Source organism: Phaseolus vulgaris, chromosome 5 (genome assembly GCF_051622355.1).
Source record: "Phaseolus vulgaris cultivar YP4 chromosome 5, ASM5162235v1, whole genome shotgun sequence".
In the NCBI taxonomy this organism is placed as follows: domain Eukaryota; kingdom Viridiplantae; phylum Streptophyta; class Magnoliopsida; order Fabales; family Fabaceae; genus Phaseolus; species Phaseolus vulgaris.
This window is the reverse complement of record NC_143502.1, coordinates 41,554,655-41,576,748: the sequence shown is the minus strand read 5'-3', so window position 1 is coordinate 41,576,748 and position 22,094 is coordinate 41,554,655. Positions and strand designations below refer to the sequence as shown.

Below are 22,094 nucleotides of genomic sequence, written 5' to 3'. Positions count from 1 at the left end.
ATATTATAGAATGATCTTTTGTCTTTCGGATTTTCTATTATGAAAACACTTTTTCTTACAAAATCTTTATTTCAAAAACAATTTTTGCTTATAGAACTCCTATTTTTGGAATTACATAAAACTGTGAAAGACTAATTTCGGTATTTGAAAGAGGTGCAGGAAGAGAAATGTAAGGGTAAAGAAAGAAACCTTGACATAGATCTCATTAATAGTTGGCCCGAACTAGTGACGTTTGAGTCAGAAAAAGTTGGCCCAATTCAGTATATAAAGTTGGGGGCAATTACTGCATATACACAATGATTTTGAACCTGCCCCATTGAATTTTCAAAAATTTCTAAAATTCTAGAATTGTCTTTCATTTCAGAATTGCAAATTTATAATTGAAAAAATCATTTTAAAAAATAAAATTCAGAATAAACTTGATATATTCTGAAAATAAAATTTTAGAATAAAATTGAAAAATTAAAATTCCATTCTCAAAGACACAAATCTAAAATTCAAATAATACAATTCGAAAAAGAATTCGAGAAAAAAAAATTCCAAAAATATTTTTCAAAATATTAATTTAAAAATGTAGGTTAAAAATGTTGTTCTGAAAAATCTAATCCAAAAAATATTCCAAAATCTTAAATACAAATTGACTTGAAGTCTCCATTATTTAAAAATTAAAAAGAACACTTTAATCAGTTGAAATTTATGGGGATGAAAACATTGCCTAAATTTGGAATTCACTAATTTGATAAGGAGTTGTTTTTCTAAATTATAATCTAGCATCTTAATTCCCATTTTTTTTTTCTTTCAATTATTGATTATATTTTTCATTATTTTTGTCTCTTTTTTTTGTCAACTCAATATAAATTATTGTAAATTCTGCATCTCCATGAGTATTTATATTCTTATCCTATAAACATTTATTAAGTAGAATTAATACTAAACATTTATTAAGTAGAATTAATACTAAAACATTATTACAGGGGAAGTAAGTGAATAAATGGCATTTTTACACTACTGGTTTTCGAAAGCCTTTTAAGATTTTATGTGATGGGACTTGGCAACTTTCTCAGGGCTTATATTAAGAGATTTTGTTACTCACATATTGAGACTTTGGAGAGACTTATATAGGTAAACTATGTGAAACATTATATAAGTCAAACATTATATTTATGCATTTTGAATAGAAGAATACTTAGCTTCTTTTTTTAATATGTTAAATTCGTATAAAGCATTGTTGGAGAAAATTGAATTGCTAGTCAGACACTAGGCTCCGTAGAGAGTTGCAAAAGGTTTGATATTAGCTTATTACATATTGAATTACAACAAGAAAATATATTTATGAACATTTAATTTATTATTAAATATATTTTTTGATATTATTTTATTATTTGTAGAAGGTTTCCTAATATCATGATGATTTTTTTTTTTTGAATTGTAAGAGACTCCATTTCCACATAAATAACACACTAAATATATATATATATATATATATAAATTAGTGATCTAGTAATTAATAATTAATAATAAGCTAAATATTAATACCTTCAACTCATATTATATTAATGCCTTGGATTCATGTTATATTAATGTCTTGAATTCATGTTATATTAATGCCTTCATGTTATATTAATGTCTACTCTAAAATATTAAAAGTAGTATTTTCTAAAATTAAAGAAAGAAAATAAAGAGTATTTTTTTAAAAGAAAAATAAATAAATTTTACATAGACAAAATTATTGTTTAATATGATATGGGCCGAGATTATTTGGGTTCGACGTGAACCTACTTGACTCAACATTGATAGAGTAAACTTGGTTCAACATAGGTTCGGGTCGACTTGTCTCTACATGGGTCTGGGCTGACTCAAGTCGACATAGGTTTGGGAAGACTGACTCAACATGAACTCAGGTCGACTTTGACCTTGGTTGACTCCACTCTGCCCCGACTCAGCTTGACTTAAGCCAGACCGATTCAATTCAACTTGGGTTTGGGTCAACTTAAAATCTATTTGGTATAAAAAAATGTAGGCAGTTTCTTCCTGCACCCCCACATTTTTCTTCCTGCACCTCCCACAATATCATGCAAAGACCATGTTGCCTTTATTATTTTTAAAAACCCCCAAAATGCACTTAAACTGTACTTATTTTTTTACATTTCGAATTATGGAATCTGGAAAATTTCCAGATTTACACTTCTGGTAAATTTTCGGATCCACCAATCCATAATTCAAAATACACTTTCTACATTCAAAAATCTATCATTCAAAAAAAACATTTCGGATTCATCAATCCGTAACAAAAATATGCATTATGGATTCAAAAATCCATAATTAAAAAAAAAGCATTCCGGATTCACCAATCCGTAACAGAATTAGGCTTCCACATTCAGCAATCCAGAAATCAACAATTTATGCAAAAATTGCTTTTGGAACACCCCCTCATTTAGAAAAACAATTTAATCAATTCCAGATTCATGAATCCGTAATACATTACCAGATCTCGATATCCAGTAACCCCGAAATCTCCATAACCACCATGCTCCTAAAAAAAAACTTAACTCTTACCTCAAACAACACTTCGACAACATAGTGTACTCCTCCACCTTGCCTCAAACAACTACAAAAACCCTCCACCAGTTGTTGATATTCAATGATGAAGATGAACAGTAATAAAGGAAGTCCAGCATGGTGCCCCTTTTCAAATTATAGGTCAAAGTTAATTTTGGAATATTTTAAATTGTGGGGTGCAAGAAGAAAAACGTGGGGTGCAGGAAGAAGAAGCCAAAAATGTATATAATCTATATCTAAGCTATATCCAACTAAATGGATTGGACTTGAAATCCATATATATGGATTTGGATTTGATATAAATCCATTTAAATTGACTAAAAGTAGGCAATTTCTTCCTGCACCCCTACAGTTTTCTTTCTGCACCCCCACAAAGTTGCACAAAGACAAAACTGTCCCTATATAAAATATACATTTATTTTTTTTTGTATTACAGATTATGAAATCCGGTAAATTTACGGATTGGCGCTTCTGGTAAATTTTTGGATTGATGCATCCGGTAATCTCCCGGATTGATGCTTCCGGTAGTACATGAATGATAGTGTTAATCCAAAATAAAAAAATGCAAAACATCCATAATTGAAAAAACTATTCCGGATCCGCCAATCCGTAATTCAAAATATGCATTCCGGATTCAGAAATCCATAATTAAAAAAAATCATTCCGGATCCACCAATTCGTAATAGAAATTAGGCATCCGGATTCAGCAATCCGAAAATTAATAATTTATGCAAACTTTGCTTCCAGAGCACCCCTCATCCAGAATGCAACATGATTCACTTATGGATTGATGAATCCGTAGCACACTCCCAGATCCCAAAATTGTGGAGGTCAGTTTCAGAATTTAAAAAATTAAGAAGTGCAGGAAGAAAACTGTAGGAATGCAGGAAGAAACTACCTTAAAATAATATAAATTTGAATAATTATGAATTGTATCTTGCAATTTTAGTTTTTTTCCGGCCAGACTACATGCATTTATTTGATCTTTTCAATAAAATGTCATTCATATCCTCTACTATTTAAAAACAATATACTGAAAAAAAAATTAATTAAAGATTATAAAAATTAAGAATATAATTGTTTAAAATATTAAAATTACAGCTCTCTACAAAAAAATAATAATTTAAATCCACTTCTCCTAATATATTTGTAAACTACATTCATGTATTTTTTTTCTAACTTTGAAATAAACATTTACACCCTTATTTTAATAATAGAATAAACACATACTCCTTAATTTTTAAAATGGATTTGTACTAGTATTAAAATCATATTTAAAAATAATGTGAGAGAGAAAATAAGTACAGTCTCTTTTGTGATTGAAATGCCAAATTAACGTGGATCTCATAAATAGTTGGGTTCTAGAATTGTCTTTCGTTTCAGAATTGGAAATTTATAAAAATACATTTTAAAAAAGAAAATTAGAATAAACTTGTATTCCGAAAATAAAATTTCAGAAAAATCTCATTAAGACAAATCTAAAATTCGAATAATACGATTCAAAAAAAGAATTTCAGAAAAAAAAAATTAAAAATATATTTCAAAAAAGTATTTTAAAAATATTGTTCTGAAAAGCCTAATAAAAAAAAATTCCAAAACTTAAATACAGAAATGTATTTCACAATACATTTTGACTTAAACTCTCTATTATTCAAATACTGAAAAGAACACTTTAATCACTAATTTGATAATTAGTTATTTTTCTAAATTATAATCTAGAATCACCTGTCTTAATTTTTATTTTTATTTTTTCAATTATTGATTATATTTTTTATTGTTTTTCTCTCTTTTCTCCTCAACTCAATTCCTTATAAATTATTGTAAATCCTGCATCTCCAATGAATATTTATATCCTTATTCTATAAACATTTATTAAGTATAGAATTAATACTAAAACATTATTACTAGAATGAATATTTTCTATTAATTCAATAAATGTTTTGTGAAATATTTTAATTTGAAGTGTTTGTAAGTGTTTTATTAATTTTAGATATAGTTTTAAAAGTATAAAGTCAAGACATATTTAATACGATGAACTAAATTAACCAATTTCTTAATTCTGAGATTTATAAAAAGAAAACTGTATTGTATTTAATTTTTACAAACTTTTTTTAATTATTAAAGAGGTAGAATTTTTTATTTAATTGGGTAGTAAATGATTAGGAAAATGAAATTAAAAATGCCATAAATTTGTGAGTCTAAAAGCATTCCGTTTTAAAAGCTTACACATTAAGAAGTCAAAATAGTAAACGGCGTAACTAATTAAAAAATCCCTTTTCAAAATTCCGTATGCACAAGGTGGGCACTAAAATAAAAATAAAATTGAAGAAAAAAAATATTTTACTTTTTGTAGTATTCAATATGATTAAAAGTCAAGAAGAAGAAAATAATTTTTTTCTTTTTTTTTCTCTCTTTTAGGTAAAGGAAAATTATGAAAGTAATTACGATTTTTTTTTCCATAGGGTAGGTAGATGAAATAATGAAAATGACAATTACCTAAATTAATTTGGAATGAAATAATGAGATTTAACATTGATAACTAACTTGGTCCAGATTAGATTGATGTGCTATAAATTAATTACGAATTAGTTGTATTGATGCATTTCAAAGTCAAGGTATAATAAAATGATCGATAATAAAAACTGAAATAATTCATAGTTACTAATTTAAATTTTATTTTCTAAAAACTTTTTGATAATTTTTTTTGTTAAAAGTAACTAATAAATATAAAATGATTGAAATAGATAAATTAATTTTAAACATGTGAACAAAAATTATTGTTAAATAAATCGTTTTCATTTTAAATAGTTATATTATATTAATACTTTTCAATTAAATTTAAAATAAAGTAAGATATTATGCTTTTAAGTTGTAAGTAGACATCTTACTTTTATTATGATAATTAATAGAGTTTAATATAAAAAAAACTATATTGTATTCTATCAACAAATATCTTCAAGTTTAATGTCAAAATATCAAAATAAATATTGTAAATAGTATAATGGTTAAAATAAATAATTTAATTTAAGAATAAAAAAACTAACTATTAATTATCATTATGAATATCTTATATAATAATTTCTTTATATATAAAAGTAATACAAATTTAATGTGATCAATTTAATTTTTTATTATATACAAGTAGGTCCATTAAATTAAATGGCACATGAGATGAATGGTTGTTAAAAAAAATTAAGTGCACCTTATAAAGCCATAAAAAAGTTAATACTAAAAACGTGGTGAAAAAAATAACACTTTATATATCTCATTACCACGACCTTTTCTTTTTCCTTTTTTTCATAGAGTAGTTTGCATGAACCATGTGGGGAAAATTTAAATTATTATTAGGATTTATGGTTATTTTTTTCCACTCCAAATAATTTTAAAAATCAAAATATTTAGTCATTATTATACTAAATTAGAGATGATTTTAAATATTAAAAAAATTATTAATATTTAACGTAGTTTATTATTAATATAAAATTGTAATTTTTTTAAAATTAGTATCTAATTATTAGTTATTAATATTTATTAGATTCTAAATTAGTTTCTAAAATAGTAGTTAAAAATCTAGTAGCTAATTTAAATATTAACTTAAAAATTATTTTATAAAGTTTATTAATAATAAAAACTACTTTGACTATAAATAATTTTTTAATTTTTAAAATAGTATTTAATTTAGTTAATAAAATAATTAGTTATTTTTTTTCTAATTTTAATTGTTATTTAATGGTTTGCTTTTAGTGGGAACAAAATTATTTGAAAATTTACACGTAATTTTCCATGTTTTGGATCTGTTCCAGATTTTCAGTTTTAAAATAATTTTTACAAGAATTATTAATATTTATTTTACTGGTAGATTCATGTTTTACGACTCATGTAAAGGTGCACTGATAAAAACTTTGAAACTTGGTCAACAAAAGTTAAAGCAATAATAGTCAGAGAGAATTTACAACTTTTATTTAAAAAAATTAGTTATAAAAAGATGGTTTGCAACGTTTAGTAGAGAAATAAAAAATAAAATAAAAAATGAAGAACACACCCTTTAATTAGTATTTAGATAAACAATTGAAAACATTATTGTAATTGCATGCTTTGAATTTAAGTATGACCAAGTGGCTGGAAAAAGGAAAACATTTTGTCTCCAAATCTGTCCCTACATTCATTCCTATTTTTTTATTAGTTTATAGAAATATATTAACTACTTAAATTAGGGTTTAAAATTAATAAAATAGTACCTCATCAGTTAACTGTAGAGTTGCTCCCAAAGTTTATACTTACATATTGTTTTAAAAATAATTAATTGTAGCTTCTGTCTTTTTATTTTTAATCTTCACGTATTTTGGCATGAAATATACTAACCATATATAGATTATACATGAATTCATATAACAACGATATTTATTAAAAATTATTCAATGATGTATTTCGAAAAATAAGTATCAAGTTCAATTAGATACACTTTTTTTTTTATAAACATTGCATACTTTAGTTTTTATAGAAAAATAATAAGTTTAAGACATCTAAAACCCAGAATTCATCGATATTCAATAAATTCACTTTCAATTTTTTACATCACTTAATATCTTAATCTACATGACTTATATCATTAGTAAAATCATATGTATATGATATATAAATCATAATATTTAGTACACAATTCAAATTATGACTAGCATATAATGTCATATTAGTTAAATCAATTTCATGTATTTCAGTGATGTATATCACAACATACTTAATATATATTACTTATATACATTCAAACCTAATTCATATATATTTCAAATTCTACATATCATCATCAACATCAAAAAAATATTATCTTAACTTTTACTATTTTTCATACAATAAACATAAAAATATATTTAAAAAATATCAAAACTATAATTAAAAATATAAAAGTAATAGAAAATATATTTCTATAAATAAATTGAATTAGTAAAATGATTAGGTGATTTGGTGGTTGTAAAAATGGAAAAGATAAATCAATTCAAATTACACTTAAGATGTTTTACCATTTTTAAAGACTTAAATTGCAGGTAGTATGGATTTCAATAAATTATGAAAGTGAAAGGTGAAAATCTAAAAAAGATAAGCTTCATGCCCAAAATTTTCGAAATTTTGAAAGTTAGGAAAAATGTAAAGAAGTTTTTAAAATTTTCCCATGTCTTAATTTTTTTTCAAAAATAAAATAAAAGAATAATGAAATATTAAAACTTTGACACAATTGACATTAAATTTATTGCTATTTTTAATTTAGTATAGGATAGATACTACTTCATGTTAGAAAAATTTGTGAAATAAAAAAAAACAATAATTTTACCAGAAAACAATAAAATATTAGAAAACAATAAAATATTAAAATTACACTTAAAAAATCATTAAATAGTAACCAAATTTAGAAACAAAAAATAATTAATCACTATATTAACTAAATTAGATACTAATTTAGAGACTAAAAAATTGTTCATATCTAAAGTGCTTTATATTATTAATAAAAATCTATAAAATAGTTTCTAATTTTACATCTAAATTAACTACCTAAGGTTTAACGACTAATATTTTATATTCTAAATTAGTGTGTAAAAGACTATTAGAGTTTAGAATACAAAGTAGCAAGTTGTTAAAAATTTGGTAGCTGGTTAGACACCAATTTAGAAACCATTTTATAAGATGATCTCTAATTTAATCAAATAGTAACTAATTATTTTAGTCTCTAAAATTAATTTTTATTTAATGATTTTTTTGTATGGTTAAGTGTGCAAGTGAAAAATAAAAATTATGCATTGATTTTATTTTTTTACACGATTATCCAATAACAAGTCAATTTGTTGATTTTTATATAAAAAAGGTTATTTGAATGGAGACTTTTTGTTAAACTCCAACCATAAATAAAATTATAATTCTTTAAATAATAATAAATAAAAAAACTAACCCACTTCAGTAGTTTATAACTTTTGAATGAATTTGAATGCAATCACGAGAAATGAAATATGAATGTTGAAATGGATATAGATGGATTGAAGTCATGGTTGAAGAAAAACCTAAAACTTAAAACTTAAAACTTATGGTGGAAACAGAAAGTGTGGATAAGCACAGGATTATTCTGAGTTGGACATGCTGAATTCTCCACAGTTTTAGATAATGTCAAAAGTGATTAAGCACGAGCAGTTGATGAAAAGAAGAAGAAGAAGAAGATTGAAATTATCTTCTGCTAGTGTTGCACTTCATGTGTTCATACCCTTTAATCCTACCATGGATAACTTCAATTTCCTCTTTTTCTTTCAACTTGCCAACATTATCATTAAATATCACCAAATAAAGCCTAAAATCTACACACCTCACAAAATTTAGGGTTTAGGCTCATGAAATCTTTCTGTTTGAGGTATGTCATCACCAACCATTTAATAATCTACTTTTCAAGGCTAATATTGTTATTAAAAATATATATTTTTATTGTAAATTGAAAAAAATAAAGGAAAAAATAATAAATATAAGATGAGTATAAAATTTTTATTGAGTGTGGAAATACACTAAAAAAATTATTAAAAAATAATTAGTCACTATATTGATTAAATTAGATAGTAATTTAGAGACTACAAAATTATTGATATTTAAAGTAGTTTCTATTATTAATAAAATATTATAAAATGATTTTTAAATTAATTATCAAAGTTTTAGTTACTAATATTTTAGATTCTAAATTAGTGTCTAAAAGGCTAATAGAGACTAATTTAGAACATAAGTAGTTAGTAGTTAAAACTTTGGTAGCTGATAGTTAGATACTAATGTAGAAACTATTTTATAAAATTTTATTAATAATAAAAACTATTTTAGATATCAATAATTTTTTAGTTTATAAAATAATCTCTAATTTAGTAAATATAGTAACTAAGGTATCTAAAATTAATTTTTATTTAATGATTTTCTTATAAGCATATAATTTTCCCTCTAGTTTTTCAGTTTGTCAATTTGCTTTTTTAACTTATATTTGTTTTACTATTTTTTATTATCCTGATAATTTTTTAAATTTTATTTTACTATTTCAAATATTTTAAATTGATTTTAGTTTTTTTTACAGATCAACATAAATGGATGGTAACAACTTCATAATAATGATTGATATAGGGCATCTGCATGTAATGCAAAAGATTATATTATCTCATTTTTTTTAATGAAATCAAATTAAAAACATTGTAGATAATGAATGAAATTAAAAAAATATCATACTAAATATATACAAAAAAAAACTATTAAAACATCGTTAGTTGTACATCTTCACTAAAATTCTTAAATATAAGATCTATTATATACATTTCGTCTTAAAAGGAAAAATAACATTAATATGAAAAAAGGAATTATATAACTTTCTAAATCTCCAAAATAATGAAAAAGTTCATACCTTAAATTCTTTTCAACTAAAAAAAATAATACTATAAGACATAAAGTTATTTAAGATCTTAAAGCAAAATATACCATTAGAGTAAAAACTGAAAGAAATCTTAAGAAATTGTATATCATACTTAACGTTACATAAGATACCTATAAAAAGTATGCAAAATATAAGATCTTACCCTAAAAATACTCTAAATTTTATTAGGTAAATATATTTTTAGTAGTTATAAAATGAATAAATCATTTATTTAAATTTTTTTAATTCTCTTCCTCCTTTGAATAATATTTCATAAGTGATTTATTGTTATTATTTTTTCAATATTTTGTATTATTATTCACTTTAAGAGGCATAAATAAATTTTATTTTAAGAATTTTTTATCACTATATAATTTGTGATTATTCTCTCACATGTGAAAACGATGTTGGAAAACAAGTTCCAAAAGTCGTTAAAGTGTTTGTACAGAGAAACCGATCTTTTATTTCTATTTTATTTCTCCTTTTGTTTATTAGAACAAAAAATATTTCATATGATTTTTCTTAACTATTTGTTTTTCTTTGTTTTTTTATATTATTTTCATTAGCCTGATTTCTTTGTCTGTGAAAAGATTCTTAATTTTAAAATATTAAAATATACGTGAGCTAGTTGCAAATCATCTCTGGGAAGTTAGGAGAAAAAAATAATAATAGTATAATTGTGTTTTGTTGACCCATATGAATCCAATGACGTAGAAATCATATTTTCCAACGAAAATGGAAATAATAAAAAACTACACCTGCTTTTAGTTGACTTCCAACATTAATTTAATAGTAAGAAAACTAAAAATCAATATACTTATTTTCATAGATATGCTTCTCTGACTCAAATCTTTGATTTTTCTAAATATTTGCAAAGAAAACTAACAATTACTTTGATTTCTGTCATACCCCATCTGCAAATTCAACAATAGCCAGCAGTTTTTTTCCATGAAAAGAGGAACTGTGCTAAAAAATCTTGATGACTTGTGTTCACTTTTTTTATTTGTGTTCATAATGGATAATGTACTATTTTTGTTTGAAGACAATAAACTTCTAATAGTCAAAACTGCAACACTGTTTACCAAATTGTTGCAGAAGATCCCAATCTATAAGTAGACACATGAAACACAATTTCTCAGCACCTCACTTCCTTCCATTGAAAGCCACCATGGCCCTCTCTCCAATCTTCTTCTTTGCTGTATTCTTTCTCATCTATGGCAATGGTGTTCTTCCCACTGAAGCTACTCACCATGTTTACAGAAATCTTCAGACTCTTTCTTCTCACTCCTCTGATCATCAACCTTATAGAACTGCTTATCATTTTCAACCTCCCCAGAATTGGATAAATGGTACAATATTCCTACAACACCAAATAGTCTAAAATCTTCTTTCCTTAAGGCAATTTTCTATGGGAAATATTTTATATCTCTAACCACTTTTCATTTTGCTTCTTTTTTTTTTGTCATCTGATGCTATGCTGGGAATATCTTGCAGATCCTAATGGTTAGTTCTATTCTCTGTCACACCTTCATTTATGTTCTATACTTTTGTGTGTATGTGTGTATACATATGTATGTATAAAACATGCATAATTACAGACAAAATATTATGTTTATTGTTAGCTGAAGATAAGGTTGTTTGTGGCTTTTTGTGCAGCACCAATGAGGTACAAAGGACTTTACCATCTGTTCTACCAATACAATCCAAAAGGTGCTGTTTGGGGCAATATTGTGTGGGCCCACTCAGTATCAAAGGATCTAGTGAATTGGACTCCACTGGATCATGCCATATACCCTTCTCAGCAGTCTGATATCAACGGTTGTTGGTCAGGCTCAGCCACTATCCTTCCTGGGGGCAAACCAGCCATTTTATACACAGGAATTGACCCTAACAATCACCAAGTTCAAAACTTAGCCATACCCAAAAACTTCTCTGACCCATTACTCTTGGAATGGGTTAAGTCACCCAAAAATCCACTAATGGCCCCAACTGAAGCTAACCAGATCAATTCTAGCTCCTTTAGGGACCCCACCACTGCTTGGCAAGGCAAAGATGGGTACTGGAGGGTGGTGATTGGAAGCAAAGTACACAGAAGGGGTGTGGCAATTTTGTACAAGAGCAAGAACTTTGTTAATTGGGTCCAAGCAGAACACCCTCTTCATTCAGCAGAAGGCACTGGAATGTGGGAGTGCCCTGATTTCTATCCAGTTCTGAACAAGAGCCCATTAACTACTGGCCTTGACACATCAGTGAATGGTGATAATGTTAGGCATGTGCTCAAGGTTAGCTTGGATGATACCAAACATGATCATTATCTGATTGGGACTTATGACTACACCAAGGATATCTTCACTCCGGATACAGGATTTGAGGATACTCAACACGTTTTAAGACACGACTATGGAAAATATTATGCCTCAAAAACCATTTTTGAAGATGGAAAGAACAGAAGGGTCTTATTCGGTTGGGTTAACGAATCCTCAAGTGTTGCTGATGATATCAAGAAAGGATGGTCTGGAATCCATGTAAGTTGGACTTAATCTCTTCATTTGTTGTTTTTCTTGATCTATGGTTAATTAGATTGGTTAATGATAAACAGTTTAATATTGCATACACCAATACATGGAGAGCCACACAAAACAAAAAAAATTATGTTGATCAAAATATTTGAATGAAGGGAAAAATATAATATTTTGCAGACTATTCCAAGGACCATTTGGCTTCATAAATCGGGGAAACAGCTGGTGCAATGGCCGGTGGTTGAAATTGAAAGCTTGCGTGTGAACCCTGTCCACTGGCCCTCCAAAGTGGTCAATGGTGGTGAAATTCTTCAAGTCACTGGTGTTACTGCTACACAGGTAGTTTTTACTACATGTTAGAACAATCTTTTCAGAGAAATATACTATTACTATATCTGCAATATATGTTAAATCTTGCATTTATATTGCAGGCTGATGTTGAAGTTTCATTTGAAGTGAATAAGATTGGAAAGGCCGAAGTATTGGACCATTGGGAAGATCCTCAAATTCTGTGTGGTCGAAAGGGTGCAGCTGTAAAAGGTGGTTTGGGACCCTTTGGTTTGTTAGTTTTTGCTTCTGGTGGCTTGCAAGAGTATACAGCAGTGTTCTTTAGAATATTTAGATACCAAAGTAAAAATTTGGTTCTCATGTGTAGCGACCAAAGCAGGTTTGTCCTTGTTCTCTGTCCCTTTCCCTGCACATGTTTTTTCTTTCCTTTCATCAAACTTTGTTATTTGTCAAACCTTTCTCTCTCTCTCTGATGTAATACTTTGACAGGTCTTCTTTGAATAAGGATAACGACAAGACAACCTATGGAACTTTTGTGGACGTGGACCCTCTTCGTGAGAAGCTCTCTCTAAGAACTTTGGTAAGTTGATGATGTAATTCATGAAAGCTTACAAGAAATGTTTATCATGAAAAGTAAGTTTGTGGATTGTAGTGACCCATCATGGATTGCTTGACATATAGTTGTTAGATTTTCTTCAATGAATATTGCATAAGAGATCATAAGAGGAAATGAATCATGTATTATTGGTTATTCATATTTGAAACCAATAAACTAACTGACATTTGTTTTTCACATTCACACAGATTGATCACTCCATAGTAGAAAGTTTTGAAGGAGAAGGAAGGGCCTGCATCACAGCAAGAGTGTATCCCACAATAGCAATCAATGACAAGGCACAGTTATATGCTTTCAACAATGGAACTGCCTCTGTCAAGATCACAAAATTGAGTGCTTGGAGCATGAAGAAGGCAAAAATCAACTGAAATATAAATAAAGACTAAAAGTGTGTTTAAATTAGTTCTATTCCATTGAAAAGTCAATTCATTGTAAGAGTAACTTTTGACTTCAAGACATAAGAAGTGTTTTAAAACTTCATAATAATAATAATCATTAATATCTGTCATTTTATTAGTGTTCAAGATTTTCATTACAGTGCTGTAGCAAGTATTGTGTTATTAGTCTCTTACCATATTTAACAAGAAATATAGAAAAAATATGTAATGTAAACACATTCTACATGTCTATGTCTATCAAGTGCTTTTTTTTTATCATTTATTTATATAAACTTTTAACTCATGACTGTAATTAAAGTTGGTTTAGTAGGGAAAATAAAAGGAAAAAAAAACTAATCTTTACAACTAGTATTTGTGGATAAAAAAGTCTTTTTACATGATTTAACAAATACATGATTGGAACAATGGTTTTTTCATGATAAGTATAGTTAAATATATTGGGTGATAAACTAGTGTTTTGGTCAAATTCTAATTTCTAAAGAAAAGTGAAAGACACGTTATATAAGCAGACATAATTGAAACCATGTGAAGTTGGTAACACTTTTTCTATTTTCATAAACAGTAAATCTTTTCAACCTAAATAAAACAACTTTAAGAGTTCTTAACTATGCCTTGATATAGTAATTAAGATAATCTGATAAATTATATACTAAAACTACACTATCTACATAGATGAAGGAAGAAAGGGAGAAGAAACATTATATAAGATTATTAATATTATTCAGTGCTGCTAGATTGATAAGAGATAGTGTGCCCGACTCAAACTCTATAAACATTATCATTAAATTCAATAGGATACTTATGGATATGCAAATATTTTTCAACATGAAACACCTTCATCTCAAGATAATTCGAAAATAGAAGATATGGGAGAGAAAATTATCCACAAACCTTGTTGTAACACAATTATTTGTCATGATATAAAAAAATTTAAAAACTATTTCTGAAGATATGAAACCAAATTTAGATGACTAAGTTAAACCAAATGTTTTCTCATGACAACTAAAAAATGTTTTCAATACTAATAGAATAGTTTTTTAATGATAAAAAAAAAATTTTAAATAAAAAAAAATCCGTTTAGTTATTCAAATTAGTGGAAACACAGGCGTTGGTGTGCATGTGTATCTGCATTTTACTCAACTTTCATGATGATAGAAATTTAATATACATACATACAATTTTTTTTTTGGATAAGTCAAAATTAAAAAACAAAAAATAACATGTACAAGAAAAATGATGAATTAATTAAACAACTTTTTCTTCTTCTCCCGTTCGAGCTCTTCTTCAAGTTTTTTTTTTCTTTTTTCATTGGTAGTTTTGGGATCGGAGAGTGTGATGCTTTTGACGTTAAAGTTATGATTGACTTGATGGTAAATACAAAAGAATAATAGTTTTACCAAAAATTATAGTTGTTTGAAATGGAGTGAAGAGTGATAATAGAAGTTATTTTATCAAATATGTGAGATTTAGTGTGAAAAACTGTACACTAATATTAATTTAAAAATTAAAAATTAATTTTATTTTTCAAGTAATTATAATGAACAAATATTCTATTGTACTAATAAAATAAGATATATTAAATAATAAAATCAGAAAAATTTGTTTAAAAGAAACTGTTATAAGGAAGAATCTCCTTAATTTTTTTTGTCAAAATAAAAAATAAAAAAAATACAGTTATCTCAATTAGGGAGAAGACGTGAGAAAAAATTAATTTAATTGAAATTTTCATTTTATTTATTTATTATTTTTTTATTTATTGTTTATATTAATTTTAGTATGTTTATTTTTATTTTTTTATATGTATACTAATTTTTATTTTTATATATTATTATTTATTTTATAATTTATTTATTTATTAATAGATTAATAATACTTCGTAAATAATTAATATCTTGCATTCCTCTCTTTTCGAGTGTTTTTATAAAAGGGACCCAAATTCTTCAACTAGTCCTAAAACGAATTTATGCTTGGTACATTTTAAGGAAACAGAAACTGAAGGTTTTGACACGTCTCACTTCCACAATTTTTTTAAGAAAAAAAAATATTTTACTAAAAACAAAACTTTTACACGTGGCGCTATAAAACTCTTCCTACGTGTTTATTGGAAAAAAGGGCCAAAATTCTTTAAATGATAAAAAAATAGAACAAATTACACTAATTTATTTATTTATTAATATATTAATAATAGTTCATAAATAAATAATATCCTGCAATTTAAAAAAAAAAACTATTATCAGTACAATGTAAAGATAGTTTTAATTAAATTTAATTTTTCATTTCTCAAACTGGAATTGAGTTGGATACTTTTAAAGAATTATATAAATCAATTAAACAACATTTTCTTAGAAAGTAAATAATATCGAAATGTCCTTTTAATTTTTCTTAAAAATGGAGAAAGTAAAGTTTATGTCATTTATTTTAATTGAATTGAATTTTTCATTTTTTTTGTGTTGTAAAAACTGGAATTGAGTTGGATACTTTGAAAGAATTATATAAATCAATTAAAAATCACTTCCCGTGTTTAACGAAAAACAACATTTTCCTAGAAAGTAAATAATATAAAAAAATGTCATTTTATTTTTTCTTAAAAATGGAGAAAGTAAAGCTTACGTCATTTGTTTTAAAGAAATTCGCTATTTTCAAAATTTATTATTAAATATTTGCTTTTTTGTATTTTGAATGTAAAAAAGACTTATAGAATGTACTGTTTTTATTTTTTACTATTATTTTTTAAAGAATAGTACCATTATTTTATTAATATTTAGAATAAATAATTTAAAAAAATAATTAATACTTGTGAAAATATTAGAAATGAGAAGCCGAATGAGATTGATTATGATTTTTGAGTTTTATTAGATGTTCTCAATAGGAAACTCAAACAGTAAAATGACCAAAAATAGCCCTACATATCTACAGTATTTATACAAGGCAAAACACTGCTACTTCCATTCAATAGGGCATTCCTTATCACCAATCTGCAATTTAGACCAACAAAACACTGTTACCAATAACAATTATAAAGAAAATAGATCAATGAATGTAGTCTGGTTTAAGAATAAATCAATCTGGTTTAAGAATGAAGCAGAATGTGCCAAAATTATGGACTCTTTTCATACCATGTTCTTTTTTGCTTTTCATCTTGATCATGCTCATCCCTCATAATCTTCATCTTCATCTATATCCCAAAAATCACAGTGTAGCCTCCCCCGTGAACCATGAAACAGCACGAGGAATGATTTGATCCCGAATTACACAGCTGTACTTCCAGACATCAACAAAAATGCATCTCAATAAACCAAAAATGGTAGCAAACAGCACCATAAACATTCATCTTGCCACATCTATCATTACTAGATTCCATAAATGTCTAACATTTTCTTCCAGAGGTTAATATCTGTTAGAAATTATAGTTTTATTGAAGTGAATTCATCTAATACCATCAAGACCAATGGATACACCTAGAGTGTTGATCACTAGGATCAAAAGTAGAATAAGAAATGTCACTTAATTAACTTACGCATAGTCAAAATCCTTCTGGATCTCTTCCACCTATCCAAGAAAGCATCAAAAGCAATGGTCAGTGAAAATGTTTGATAACTTTCAATTAGATCATAGATAGTTAAAATCAGAGACCTACAGGTACACTATTACTGGAAGTACCACCATCATCATGATCCTCATCCCTCTCAGGAACACGGGGAGGATTGAAAAAGTTGAAGAAACTTTTGCATTTTTCTGTGTTTGTGAGTGGCATATCACTGTTTGATTTTTTCTTTGGCATCTTCACAAGAACCTTTCGTGTCAGGCACTTTCCTTTATGCCACGAAATCTCCATCCTGTGATGTTTAATGTTTAAATATTAAAGATATATTTGCAGAAAATGAAAACATGGATATAAACAATTGCAAGTTAACAAATATTTCTTACCCTGTTGCTTCCATTACCATTGGTTCATCCTCATCAATCATATGATATGTTTTTGCTAGCACAGTATTTCTGAAATAAGGATTAGGATGAAAGAAAAACTTCAGTTTGAAGCTCTTGGAAGCTTCAACTCTACACCACTTGATATCTCTAAGATATTCGAGAGGCCCCTCATCAGCTTCAGTGATCTAATAAGAGGGAAAATGAAAGTACATAACTATTATACAATCCTTTTAACAATGGAAACTGTAGAAAACATATGTACATAAATTCCCTTACCAATTCAGCCAGTGTGTCATTAGTCTTCATCGCAGTTAGCCAGAAGTTAGGTATTCCTTTCTCTGAATTAAAGGAGAGTCCAGATGCTATCAGAAGAAAATGCACAAGACTACATTGGTAAACAAAAGTAAATAACTTACCCTCTCTGTCTGCTTCATCTGTAGCTTCTACCTCTAAGAGGCCATTGACAACATCATGCCTCTGTAATGAACAAAAACAATTCAAAAAAAGATAATTTGTTACCATGATAAGGTGGTGAGTGATTCTGTCAATAAGATCATTATTCCATCTTTGAGCACAAAATCTCATAAATCAATAAGATATCTTACCAATAAACAAGTTCCATAATAAACAATGTACATACTTTTTTGTAGATTGGCTCGTAGAGTTTCAAGTATCTAGCCTCCAACTTTGATCGCTCCTCAAAATACTTAGCCTGCACCTTATCATGTTGTTTCTGCATATTGAAACAAAATCAGAACCTCACTTCAGCCCCTTGTCTGTGTAAAAAATGAAATTTCTAATATGAAGTGAGAGGAATGGAAGTAAACTCTCTGTTACATCTAAAAATTAACCTACAGAGTTTTGAAATTGAATAGAAGCAAAGAGGTGTATTATCTAAAATGACTGGTGCAATTCTATGACATTCTTTGAGAGTTCAAGATACTATTTAACCAAATACTTGCTACATCTCTGGCATTTTCTCTTAAGTGTCTCCCGTTTCTTTGGAGTTCCAGTAGATACTTCCACCATTTCAACTCTTGACACAAAACAAAAATTTTGAAGAAAATGAGAGTATTCTATCACTGTAAATAATAATTACAATAATAAGTCCACTGTCATCTAAGTGATCACACAAGAATTGAATAAATGGCAACAACATCAAACCTGCAGTTCTATGAGAAATTCCACACGGCTCCTGACTCTTGGTGAGAATGTGTCCAGGATTTCTAGATACTGCTCACCTGAAAGCTGAAAATTATTTAGAGTGTCAAATGGATTAGCTAAATCCTTGATTTATTTTTTACAATTTTTTCACTTAAACAAATTTGCACAAACTTAAACTGTTTCCATGAAGATTTATAGACAAAATTTAGGCAAAGTTTCCATAGCTATGAACAAAATTTGCTTGTACAAAGTTAAAGATTCTTACTGAAAAATAGTCACATTAACACAAGATTAGCACATAAAAGGAAAAGGAAAACATCTGTAATTATGACTTTGAAATCATAGTTTTTTCTTACGTTTGAAAACAGGTTCAGCATCCCAGATGTGAGAAAAGGTAACTATTGTAATTAAGTAATAGTCTTTCATTTCGATAGTCAACAAAAAGATAACTTCTTTCTTTCTTGTTATTTACCTTCACAATTCTTGATCAACTAAACAATAAAGAACAACACAGAAAAAAGTTGATAAAGGTTTATAGATTATCACAGATATCAAGAAAAAAGACGAGAGAAGATAAAATGTTTCAAGAAACATAGTTAAAAACTTAATGTAGGGAAATTTTCTAATCTCACAATGTTATATTTATGCTTACACTATAAACTTACGTCAATCATATCAACACTGTCCCCAACACTATCAGGAGTAAGAGCTGCACATAAATTCAACAGTTCACAAAATTACTTCCGAACAAAAAAATAGAGTAGAATAATAAAACAACTATAAGTAAGAGAAAAATGAGTGTGAAAAAAGTTTGAAGATACCGTCGAAGTGAGGAGAAAGATGGGAACTATGATCGGACATGGTGAATGATCGGTGTTTGAGAAACCTGCGAAGAAAGAAAGAAGATAGAAGGAACCAAAACAATGAATATTTTCTAAAATCTCTGTATATATAGCCAGAAGAAAAGTGCTCTTTGGCTCTTCAGAGGAAGAGCTGTGGAAGTTGAATCAGATTTCTGTTTAGTTAGAAAAATTAGTTAAATAATGATTAGTTAGTTATAAGTAGTTGAAAGTTCCTAGTGACAACTAATTTTTTTGTTATACCAATCTATTAAATTATCAAACTTCAATAATCTATTCATTAAAACAGTTTATAAATAAGAAATGATTAAAATAACATGTTTCTATATTAAATATTTTATTTTTTAAAAATTAAAATTTAATAGAACTTTCTTAAAAGTTTATTATTAGTTAAAAATAATTTCATAATGTAGGTTATTCATGCACCTATATGAGTTGGATCTTGACTTATAGTTCTCTATGAAGTTATGTCTCTACAAAGTCATTGCAAGGTACGATCTTTGTTTTATTTTTGTAAGTCTTTCAAAGGACGAGCTGATGATCTTCTGCAACAAGTTTTATCCAAACAATGATTGTTGGAGATCCTACATCGACTAGAGATGCGAATATTTCATTGTATATAAGTGGGTGTAAATCTCACCCCATGAGCCGGTTTTATGGGGTTGAGTTAGGCTTAAAATTCACTTGGTAATATGGTATCAAAGCCAGGTTCGAGCTTATCCTAGCGAGTGTTTATTGGGTTTATCAGGCCACTTGTCACTCGACTAGAGATTAGGACATTTCATTGTATATAAGTGGGTGCAAACCTCATCTCATGAGTCGGTTTTATGGGGTTGAGTTAGGCTCAAAGTCCACTTCATAATAGTGATACTATCTTTATCTTCTTTTTTCTCCAATGTCATTCTTTTGTCTCTACCACAGGACCTTAATTGTTTTTCTAAAAGTATTTTAAAGTCATCAACTTTACTTAGAAAAAAAAATTCACAAGTTTGGCAACTATGCATATACTGAATACTAAAGATATTTTTTCTAATAATTACATTAAGAATTTGTTTGATTGGCGCGCAGTTTTGAATTTTGAATGATAATGGCGATGATATTTACACTATATATAGGCGGTTGTATTCAATCATTCATTCATTTCATTTTTGTTCTCCATGGAGTTGGTTACATAAGCATGAACATGTAATCTTTGAACACCATGCGTGTGATAGAAATTTTGTATGATATTATTATGTTCCAGTATTTTATTCTCACTTTTTCCCTTTTTTAAACCCCTTTTGCATGGCTCAATGGTGTTTTAAACCATTTTTTCATTTTTACTTGGCAGCAAATTGTGTACAACTTTTTTAAAGCCATTTTTGTATCTTAGTTTTTGAAATGTGATTTTGGTTGCATATTTTTATTTGTTCATGTCATTTTTATTCAATATGTATTATCGATTTTTCAATTTGTATTACCACTAATGTATTTTAATCATCGAACATGATTTTGATTGCATTTGTTATTGTGATTTGTTCATCTTATTTATGTTCACTCTGTATTAGAGGTTTTTAACGACATATTTGTATCTTATTGTTTGAACTTTTATTTTTGTTGCATATGTTATTGTGATTTGTTCATCTAATTTATGTTTACTCTTTATTAGAAGTTTTTAACAACATATTTGTATCTTATTATTTGAATTTTTATTTTTGTTGCATATGTTATTGTAACTTGTTCATCTCATTTACGTTCACTATTTATTACAGGTTTTTAATGACATATTTGTATCTTATTGTTTGAATTTTTATTTTTGTTGCATATGTTATTGTGATTTGTTCATCTCATTTATGTTCATTCTTTATTACAACTTTTAAACACCATGTTTGTATCTTATTGTTTGAAATTTTATTTTGGTTGCATATGTTATTGTAATTTGTTCATCTCATTTATGTTCACTTTGTATTACAGGCTTTTAACGCCATTTTTGTATTTGATTGTTTAAACTTTTATTTTGGTTGTATTTGTTATTGTGATTTTAAACTTTTATTTTGGTTGTATTTGTTATTGTGATTTGTTCATCTTGTAATGTTTTTATTATAGGATTTTAATGCCATTTCTGTATTTGAATCGTTTAACATGATTTTGGTTGCTTTCATGGTGGAAGGAAATAAATTTTCCATTTAATTATAATTTTTGTTCATTTTCCATGTTGGTGTGTTTCCACTCTTATAGATTAGATTTCATACAAACACTGACTTTGCCGTTTGAACACTTGAGTTTTATTCTATAATGCAGTTATTAATGTGTGCTAATCCATACCCCAAGCAAAGTGCTTTTAGTTCTTAATTTCGTAATATATATTAA

The 22,094-nt window shown here is 27.1% G+C and overlaps 2 protein-coding genes across 2 annotated transcripts; one reads left to right on the top strand and one right to left on the bottom strand.

Annotated features, from left to right (window-relative positions):
• Positions 1–11,049: 11,049 nt before the first annotated feature.
• Positions 11,050–13,904, top strand: LOC137835845 (beta-fructofuranosidase, cell wall isozyme). The gene is made up of 7 exons (XM_068644562.2): positions 11,050–11,322; positions 11,468–11,476; positions 11,630–12,498; positions 12,673–12,831; positions 12,924–13,159; positions 13,270–13,360; positions 13,585–13,904. The coding sequence occupies exons 1-7, from the start codon at positions 11,094–11,096 to the stop codon at positions 13,762–13,764; spliced, it is 1,773 nt and encodes a 590-aa protein (XP_068500663.2). The 5' UTR covers positions 11,050–11,093; the 3' UTR covers positions 13,765–13,904.
• Positions 13,905–16,621: 2,717 nt separating this feature from the next.
• Positions 16,622–19,816, bottom strand: LOC137834423 (nucleosome assembly protein 1;3-like). The gene is made up of 11 exons (XM_068642478.2): positions 19,707–19,816; positions 19,551–19,594; positions 18,886–18,969; positions 18,362–18,454; positions 18,138–18,198; positions 17,998–18,059; positions 17,722–17,906; positions 17,432–17,630; positions 17,312–17,343; positions 16,911–17,050; positions 16,622–16,769 (listed from the first exon to the last, which is right to left on the bottom strand). The coding sequence occupies exons 1-10, from the start codon at positions 19,744–19,746 to the stop codon at positions 16,984–16,986; spliced, it is 867 nt and encodes a 288-aa protein (XP_068498579.2). The 5' UTR covers positions 19,747–19,816; the 3' UTR covers positions 16,622–16,769; positions 16,911–16,983.
• Between the last annotated feature and the right edge of the window lie 2,278 nt (positions 19,817–22,094).

Bases quoted from the DNA above. Each gene is read 5' to 3' on its own strand.
- LOC137835845 (XM_068644562.2), top strand. From the start codon at position 11,094: ATGAAACACAATTTCTCAGCACCTCACTTCCTTCCATTGAAAGCCACC. The intron at 12,832-12,923 runs GTAGTTTTTACT...TTTATATTGCAG, and splicing joins CTGGTGTTACTGCTACACAG to GCTGATGTTGAAGTTTCATT. The intron at 13,361-13,584 runs GTAAGTTGATGA...ACATTCACACAG, and splicing joins AGCTCTCTCTAAGAACTTTG to ATTGATCACTCCATAGTAGA.
- LOC137834423 (XM_068642478.2), bottom strand. From the start codon at position 19,746: ATGTCCGATCATAGTTCCCATCTTTCTCCTCACTTCGACG. The intron at 18,970-19,550 runs GTAAGTTTATAG...AATAATTTTCAG, and splicing joins ACAGTGTTGATATGATTGAC to CTTTCAGGTGAGCAGTATCT. The intron at 17,344-17,431 runs GTAGGTCTCTGA...TTTCTTGGATAG, and splicing joins CTTCCAGTAATAGTGTACCT to GTGGAAGAGATCCAGAAGGA.